Here is a 9,467-nt window from a genome sequence, read left to right on the forward strand (position 1 = left end):
CCACTAACTGCATGGGCCTGCAACCCGCCGTCCAGGGAGGAGGAAATGCAGCGCCTTAGATTGCATCACAGTTCGATGTTCGTCCGAACTAGACCGAACAAGTGGGAGCGAGCGAGTTCCACCCACGTCCACGAGGAATCATCCATCCTCTTGTGGGCTAAAGTTTGAGGCGCAAAAGTCCGCTCAACAACTCCGACCGAGAACGAGACTTCGAGACAAGAGACGGACCAAGAAAAAGTAAGAAGAACGAATCCCGGTAAAGGCTAAGGTTGTAGGACGCACCAGATGTTTTCAGTTGTAGGAAAGCTCTCTCAGGAAAGACTCGTTGCACTGCCGAAAACTGAAAGGCTTCAGAGAGAACGTCCTCCTGGTCCATGTCTTTCAATAAGGCTGATACGGTGAACAACATGTTGAGGGTAAGTGGAGGTGAAGGGAGCTTCTTTTGTATTTAATGAGATTCAAATTGTATCAAAGACGACCAAGATGGCCCTTTCAAGAGGTTTGAACATTTTGCTGACTCAAAATAAAATGGCCTGAAACGGCCTTTGATCATCTAGAGTCAAGTCGCATATTGGGAAATGGAGTCTCTTTGTTCGTCTGGGATCTTTCAACCACTCAAGGTGAGATGGAGCACGAGCCATAAACCGAATTAGGGCGCTCCAAAGGGTTCATAACTGGTTCGGTCTGGAAGTCGAACATTGGAGGAAACTTGCGCATCACCAGACGTTGGAATTTATTTTGGAATTTTTTGCTCCAAGACACGGTTGTCTTAGTGCGACAAGGGACTTCCAAAAGCATACATTTTGGCAAGTTTCGAGGCCCTGCGAGTGTTTTGCAGTCGATATTGATGCTGTCAGAGAAAGCGCTGACTCAAAGAGTAACGGCAAGGGCTTGAAACAATCTTCGTTGCCTTTGAATTCGATAATGGACTCAGGTGACCTCGGAAAATGTTTCAAATTGGAGTTATCTCGAGCGCCTTTGAAGTCATGTCAAAGGAGAAGGGAGCAAAATACGGAATGATATGAAACCTCACATGCAAAATGTTTTTGACATGCCCAGACCATGCAGTTCTGCCCAGTCATGAGTACATTTCATTTTTAATTTAACAGACTAAGACCTTGAAACTACAAAACGTGCCCTTCCCCTTTTCCAATTCTTTCGTAGAGAAAGAAGTAGTTCGAATTTCAATCAAGCAAATTAGATTAGTTAAAGAAACTTCGGTCAAAGCCTTTCAGACCTAATCCAAACTTGAAAAAGGGGAATAATGTCCCATCCCGATTATCAAAGCACGCATAATCACTAATGCCTTGGCACCTTCTGTCTCAAGCAAATCAATTGAAAGAAAACATTGTAGCAAAGAACAATAAATTTCCTCTTCTCGTCGAGCATAATCCAAGGTTCTGTCAAGATTCCAAAAACACCGACCAGACTTTGTGCATCCTTTCTTATCCCTCTATCAAACATAATAATAACCTTCTAATTCTAGGTGTGTGGCATGAACAAAAATGGTCATTGATTGGTAATGCACTGAAAGCATCAAGATGGCTACAAACATGTCCGGGATTTTGGATGTCTCCGGAAACGACACTGGGTCAGCTAATAACAGCGTAGATTCGGGCGGGAGATTTGAATGGGCGACCGCGACAAATCTTACGATCTTCACTTTGGACGTGGTTCGGACCAACTTGAACGAGTGCTACACCATGTCCAAGGCCTCTCAAGTGTGGAGCACTATTTGTGAAGGGATTCTCTCAGTGATTGTGGGTATTTGTGGCCTCATGGGCAATGGAGCCACCATTGCCGTCCTGAGTAGACCGGCATTTAAAGAGACTTTTCACAAGCTCCTGGTGTGTTTATCACTCTTTGACTCATTATTCATAGGTAAGCCTATATGAAGTGCATGCTTTGCAGCATTGCAGGATTTCCTTATGTCCGGCAGAGTCTACTGATCTTGAGAGGTCGTCAAGATTTTGAAGCGTCATTCACACGGGTGGTGATATTTCAAGTGCAGTTCCAAGAAATTCAGGCCTGACAACTGGTGATGACATTTATTGAGCGTTTTCGAACCTGTGTTGGTTTGGCCTCATTTATGGTCTGTTGCCAGAGCCCCCCCCCCCTCTGCAGTCGTGTGTATGACTTTAAAGATCGCTTAAGACGCTTTTGGTTCGGTAGCCAGACTATATAAGGCGACAAGAGGACCACTAGTTACGAAAATGATTGTTTTACGACAAGTCGTAAACTGCTTATTTTGTGGAAAGGGCACCGTTGTTGCTTTCCGTATCCGTACTTCTTTTTTTCCTATGGAATGCTCCAAACTCCAAGGGAGCCACAGAGAGCTCAGTGTTGTGGCTGACTTGTCTATTTATTGCTTTGGAACTGGCAATGATTTTTTTCATGGAACGCAATGATTTCTTCTTTCAGGCAGCGGATTGCTCATATATGCCATTCGAGCGCATAAACTGTATCTTGATGGACCGACCGAGGTGCATTACCTGTTCATCTTGTTGTACCCAATGGCCAACATATCTTTGTATGGCTCGATCTATGTGACTATGGCCATTTCCATCGAGAGATACTTGGGTAAGCTCTGGCCACGATTCCAAAATGGAAATAAGGGCGCAAGTCGTAAATTGAGTGAATTTATGGAAATTACCAAACTCCCCGTAGTCGTCTTGGCAGGAAAGAAAAGGAAATCCTGATAACACCTAATCTCGGCGAATGACAATGGGGCCTTTATTCCTAAAACAAAAGCTCTTTTTGTATATTTGAAGGCGTATGCTATCCGGTGCAATCGCGGACCCGCCCAAGACGGCACCTCATCATTTACCTCATTCCAGTGGTTCTTTTTGCTGTGGGGTTTAACCTCCCGAAAGCTTTTGAAACGAAAGTGGTCGAAGTTCAGGTAAGTCGTTAATGTTTCAACCATCAAGAAGTAAGAGAGGATTCTTTTTTTTTGTCACTGGAAGGGATTCAGCTTGTCTTAATAAGGCCATTTTTTATTATAACCATGCAAACGGTTTCGAAGCATGACAATAATATAAACCCTTAATACAGTGTGACAAGGGATTTTACAACGAAAAAATATGCTCATCCATATTGAGACATTTCGGAGAAAATATATTGATTCCGTTTGAATTGTGACTTGATGTTGCAAATGATTTGTTGATTGCCACTATTAAAAAAAACATTCAAGACGAGTATGCAGAGGCTCGTTCGAAATACAGATTTTTACACATTGAATTTGTTTATGTCCCAGTTGGTGGTTGATCTAAATTCAACCTTTGGATTTAGGTGCACTGTTTCATTTCCCACACCCTTGAAGTACCATTTGAACTTGATCTGAAATGGATTCTTTGATCTGAGAACCTTGCTCGTGTATGATATGCACATATTTTGGGGCCCTTAATAGAACACGATCCGAAAGAAATTCAGAAGCTCATGTCCAAAGGTGTCGGATAACCAACGAAGAGACCATTTTTGTACTCACATTTCAGTTGAACAAAAAAATAGACCCCAGAAAAATGGCCTCCTTTGAACGTTTTATTATTGCGCTTCAGTTCATGCTCTTTTGATGTGCATTGCAGTCCAAAGAAGTGGGTGAAAAGTTGTTAATTGTATGATGTGAAAGTGCACCCTTTGCTCTTAAATTTTGTAGGCCTGGCACATGAGTATTTCAGGACGATTTAGTATATCCCAAGATTAACGCAAGACATATAAACAACTGACACTGAGGCAGTAGGGCAGTAAGGCAGAGCCGGCTGAAGGTCTCAGTTGAGGTTTCCCCTGCCTGAAAATGAACGTTCTCTTTAGACGTAAGGAAGCCTATTGCCATGGGAGTAGGTGCTTCTGAACGCTTTGTTTACGTATTAAAGATAACGAACAAAAAGTAATCTCATCAACAACGGTTTCCAGACACCCTGTGCCTCTTCTCAGAGTCATTACCACTAGATGCTACCTTTTCCCATAAATCTTGAAGACCTGATGCAGTTTCTTGACACATTCCTTGACGCTTAATGAACTTGAGAGCAAATGGCCGTGAGTGCATGTCTGCTTCATTCCTCGCTAGCTTGGAGGTTAAAAAACCAAAGCCTTTAAGGCCTCGTGCCCAAAGTACTCAAGAAAGCGATCTTTTGACATTCTCATCAAAGGCTGTGCCAATCTGGATTGCTAGTAGACAGCTGGTCCCGGATGGAACCATTTCATCCGCAAGAGAGGAGTGCCTTTAGGACCACGCTCTCTTCTAGATTACTCTTTACCAACCGATTCATTCAATTAGGAAATAAATGAGTTACCAGTGTTGCTAGTGTTGGGCATTGTTAAGTAGAAAGGTAAATTCGTTAAGCGTTATCCAATCGCTTGAGAATTTCATTGCACTAAGAATAAATCTTTTTTTTGATCAAAATACACTGACGGAGTTCAGCAGCAAAACAATAGTTCGGTCCAATGGAAACTGGGATGACGTGATGGCAAACCTAACAATACGAGATGAAATCCATCTTCAGATAAGATCAACAGGAAATGTGATAATACACAGGCTTCCTACGCTGCACGAAATATGATTTAAATTCTGTACTTCAGAGGGCGCTTCGTGAGTTAGCGTCTAGCAAATGTAGGGCCGATTGGACCGGTTTCTCTTTAATGAATTAAAATGCGTTTGAGCTGTTTTTGGCAAATTTTGTCAAAATCTTATGCATAATTAGTGACCCAAGTCGCATAATGTCCGGAAAAGAAATTGCGTTCATGGTAAGCTACAAGTAGTTTATTTAGCAATTTACTGTGCCTCTTCGCCATTTCATTTAGGTTGTTGCCTCTATGATAATGCTTGAACTTTAACAAGTTGAAAGTTGCACGGGTTTTAGTAACACTAAAACCTAGAATGACCCCCGAAATTCAAAAACCGATGAGAAAAACACATATGTACGACTTGCAGAGTACTGATGTCAAAAATGTAAGTGAAACCCCAATGAGACCGATTGCTCATAGTAACGATGATTATTATCATGCAATTCAAAAGACCTGAACATTGAAGTAACAAGAACCGTTTACAAGATTACCGTACTTAAACCTTCACCTTTTAATGCACCATGAAATCACTTTCGTTTACCTAAGACACAGAAAAAAGGTTGAATTAGTCAATTAACGATTGACGTCCAATGCCCATTTTTGGTTTGCCAAAGCTTTCTTATTAAAGGATTAGATAGTGTGTCCATTGAGTGGGCTCCAAACTCTATCTACTTAAAAGGGTAGGCAAAAATGTTGCTCAATATTTTTTGACAAACCAAATGTTTAATGACATTTTCATTGTAATTGACTGTTCCATGAATAGAAAGGTAACGTTTTCGAAGGGCAACTGGAAATTTGGCAATTCGTAGCGTTTTGATGACATAAAAGTTTCCTTATAAAAATAGTGTGATGACGATGCCCTTGGGGCGGAGATGGTATGCGTAGGTAATATCATCTTTTCTTCAACAGAGTTCCCGTATTAATTTTCCCCACTTTTGTAACAGAATCGAAAACACTCGCTCTCTTCGTCCGCTTCCAAATGTGAAAGCACTTGTAACTGAAATAATCACCTTGCTTGCGAGAATTTAACTGCCCACTTTGGAGATGATGAATCTGTAGGTCCAAATTTTGATCGGCCCCACTTTGTTTATAGTGTGAGAGCCAGGTCCACATTCAGTCATGTGACTTATCATTCTCACTTGAGAAGCAATTCAGTCTGGAGATCTAGCCCCCAAAACAATGTTCGACGTTTCTTGTCGGAATTCAGGCTCTCGAGCAAATAAGCAAATCATCATAGGAGACCTTAGCTCAATAGAGAAACGTTGTCGTCTCTAGAGAAGGCTTTTGAGGCAATGAGATTGCCCAGGACTGATAGGTATCTTTATTCCAACAACTTGCTGATGAAGTTGGTCCCTTTTGGCCTTGAAGAGTTGAGTTCCAGCTCTTGGTATGCATTTTACTCTCTTCGTTCCATCCGATGCATTGACATTCGAATTCCAACGGACGGCAATAAAGTTATGGGGGAGCTCATTAGATTGAGGTAGGTTGGTTTTCTCCAGCAGGATGGCCAAGGAAGCCCTGGTCGCCTTCAGCTCAAGCCATTCTTTTTGGGACCCGCACATATGATGCAGTTAAAAGCTGACGGAGCTCTGAGGAGGATAAATTTTTGTTCCCCCCAAAGACGGAAAATGTCCTTGACAGAAGTGCATCCCTTGGACATGTTGTCTTATTTTCCCTTACGAGTTTGACCCTATTGCGTTTGTGCAAGAATTCAATTAGATTTGATGAGGTACTCTATCATATATGGTGCAAGAAACGCTTGATGAAGACGTTTCATACTCAATCAGGCCATGAGGAATCATGTCCATCCGAGACGGGATAAAGAAACCTTTGGAAGAGAGTCAAATCTCCCCAAAGACCCGCTCCGAGTCTCAAAGGGTAAAATTATTTTTAGAAGTCGGAAAGCCTGAATAAGGAAAAATTTCAGAAAATTGTCTCGGCTCTTTTGGGGGAAGAAGATTAGCTCCTTTTCCAATCGATTGTTCATTCTCTCCATTGCTTCTTTGAAGATAACGTATTACTGAAAGACATAGGTACAATCAACCTTCCTTATGTTCTGCTACAGGATGGTAACAACCACACCCGCTTCCAGGCTATGAACAGCAATTTTTCGACCAACACGAACTACACTCACTACTATAAAGTATGGTCCAATCTCATCGTGACTACGGTCATTCCTCTGTCCGTGCTCATCTTCTGTAATGTGGGTATTTTTGTGACCTTGAGAAAGAGTCGGAAGTCCATGTTTGGGGTGTCGAACCAACGTCGCCAGACAGTCCAACAGAAGAACGAAAACGGCTTGGCCATCATCCTCGTGGGAATCGTACTCGTTTTCATGGTGTGCCATGCCTCCCGGTTCTTTTTGGCCTTTTATCACGTGAGTATCTCTCCTTCTCAAGGCCATACATAAGCCTACCTTTATGTTAACTTTCAGTCCAGTGCACCAGTTAAAAACACTTTGAATCTTCAAATAGGTGTCTGTTTCCGAAACTACTCAGAGATGTCTGGAATCCGAACCCCGGAATGCAGACTCCGAGCCCCCGGAGTGGTTGTACATCGTGAGTGCCATCAACCATCTGATGTTAATGATCAACTCGTCGGTGAATTTCTTGATCTACTGTGCTGTGGGCTCTCGTTTCCGGAATGCTTTGACGTGTCGATTGTCCAATCGCAGCAGTAGTCGTTACACCATGACCATGAGGCCTCAGAACAATCCAACCCAATCCCCGGCCGGCATCACCACCACCTTGCCCGCCAATCCAATGGATTTGTCACCAGAGCTGAAGACCCAAAAGACCACGGTCCTCATCATGACCAACGGGGGTGGAACATTGGGGAAGTCACCCTTGAGTATCAGGAGAGAATCCGGGATCTTCTTCGAGGAGGAGCTCGACGACGATGACGATCACGGCCATTTCGATGAGCACTTCCAACTTGTGCACGAGTCCCAAGGTAATGGGCCCATCGAGGACGCGCATCCGCTCCAAGGCCAAAGGAGCTCTTCCGGTTGTTCCACTCCACCCAATAGTAGTCAGTCATCCAGTTCGTCGTGTTTGAAGAAATCACTTCCACCTTTCCGTTTTCTACTCAAGCGACATGCCCCGGAATCTTCAGCCTCATTGCCTCGGGGAGGTCATTCCGAAGTGGAAGTATTTAAATGGAGGCATCGCCCCAGGGACTGCCCACCCGATGGGGCCAGCTCTGTGACTCGAGTCCATGGAAATCCGGTCCTCAAAGACCCATTAAGGCGACAGGAGACCAAAAGTGTCAAGTCATACACGGAGTCCTCAACAGTGGGCTCCATGGATCAGTGGTTATAAAATGTCAGCTATGGGCACTCAAAAGGAGATGAAACGGCACAAAGTTGAATGTAGATCCCTGGTGCGCATTTAGTTGCTGGAACATCCGATCCGGCGACCAACCATTCCTCAAGCCCGTTTGTGCTCTGCAAGATGCGTTTCCGTTTTCTAAATGTGTACGTGTATGTAGGGAGTTCGTCGTTTGGCTACAGATTGCATTATTTGTCAGGGAAGTACGAGAGAGTGGCCTCCGCCAAGAAGGCTGATGATGAGGAGGATGTGGAGGATGTGGAGGTCAGGGCCCCAAAAAGTACGTTTATCGACTACTCAAGTGGATGCACCTCCATTCATGTCAGAAAAGTTCCAACAGAGTGGGTGCATCACTGGTCAAGAATGGACCAAGAGAACCAACCGATCGGGCTCAAACCGATTCCTGACAGCAAAGTGTTAAAAAATTTTGATGAACTTTAACTCAGTAGAAAGATTCAGATGTCAGAGATGAAATACATGATGGAAAAAAAGGGACTGGAAAGTTTATCACTAACAGACAGTCATTTTCATGCCCATCAAGATAGATAGAATTGAAAGACCCTACAACGTCATTTTAACTTTTATGGGAATTCGCATGGTCATGGGTCAAGTTATCTGGAAAATCCTGCTTTGGTGTCACTTCAGTATTTCTACCCTTTGTGAAGCTCATCTTAAAAATGTACTATTGCATCTTCAAATTGTGAGGCCTTCGCCGCCATTCGTTCTTTCCTTCTTTTGCAAAATTGTTATTGAAGGCACGTGGTTGCTGTTTTTGCAGGTTACAGTTCTGTTTTGCCACCGATTGTACTGAACTGCAGGGAATAGAAAACTGATTCGCACGGCAGTTTTTTTTTTTCATTCCAGATTTATTCTGTATGCGACAGAATTGACATTCCAAAACCATAATAGAGAATTGGGCGTCGAGGCAATTTCGTTTTCGGATAAGTCAGAAAATGGTGGCAAGGTTCCAGTTATTGCCATTGAATAACTTCTTTTGGCCAAAAGGGACCGAACAGTACATACGTGTCCAAAAGTATGACCCATTGACTTGGCTCAAGACAAATTTTCGAGTATCGGTTTGTTACGTAAAGCATGGTTTCTTCAAGTAAAACCTTTGCCTTCACAACCAAGGCTGAAAACGTCAAATGGTTCATGTTCACCAATGTGAGACTTATGCAAGAAATCGCCCGTATTTCAAGCAAAAGACGAAAAAAGCACCCCCCCCACACACATGACATTCAACAGAAAATTTCTCATCCGCATTAAAGCTCAATTGAGGAGATGTTTCATAAGAAACCAGTGGAAAATCTGTCGAGTCTTTATTTGAAACTCTAGGTGAAACCGAATATGTAGACTGTTAAAGTGTGCCGATCCGTTTTCGTTGAATCGCAGAAGTTTAAACAATCGGATAAATCCCCATCTTAGCTCTGGATTTGTTCTCAGCATCGAAAATGTGCAGAAATTCGAGGGCTTTTAGCCTAGCCATAAAACACTGGGATAGTTTTCAAGGCATGATTTAACACAATCGTTGTTCATCATTCAAAAATGTTCCACCCGAAAAAAAAAGCCAGGAGT

The 9,467-nt window shown here is 43.0% G+C and overlaps 1 protein-coding gene across 1 annotated transcript; it reads left to right on the top strand.

Moving 5' to 3' along the window:
* Nucleotides 1-274: 274 nt before the first annotated feature.
* Nucleotides 275-8,378, top strand: LOC131885491 (FMRFamide receptor-like). Its single transcript, XM_059233555.1, has 6 exons — nt 275-416; nt 1,487-1,881; nt 2,422-2,580; nt 2,772-2,902; nt 6,629-6,940; nt 7,038-8,378. The coding sequence occupies exons 2-6, from the start codon at nt 1,542-1,544 to the stop codon at nt 7,881-7,883; spliced, it is 1,788 nt and encodes a 595-aa protein (XP_059089538.1). The 5' UTR covers nt 275-416; nt 1,487-1,541; the 3' UTR covers nt 7,884-8,378.
* Nucleotides 8,379-9,467: the final 1,089 nt, after the last annotated feature.

This window comes from Tigriopus californicus, chromosome 1 (assembly GCF_007210705.1).
Source record: "Tigriopus californicus strain San Diego chromosome 1, Tcal_SD_v2.1, whole genome shotgun sequence".
NCBI classification, from domain to species: domain Eukaryota; kingdom Metazoa; phylum Arthropoda; class Copepoda; order Harpacticoida; family Harpacticidae; genus Tigriopus; species Tigriopus californicus.

Bases quoted from the DNA above. Each gene is read 5' to 3' on its own strand.
- LOC131885491 (XM_059233555.1), top strand. From the start codon at position 1,542: ATGGCTACAAACATGTCCGGGATTTTGGATGTCTCCGGAAACGACACT. The intron at 1,882-2,421 runs GTAAGCCTATAT...TTCTTCTTTCAG, and splicing joins CTTTGACTCATTATTCATAG to GCAGCGGATTGCTCATATAT. The intron at 6,941-7,037 runs GTGAGTATCTCT...ATCTTCAAATAG, and splicing joins TCTTTTTGGCCTTTTATCAC to GTGTCTGTTTCCGAAACTAC.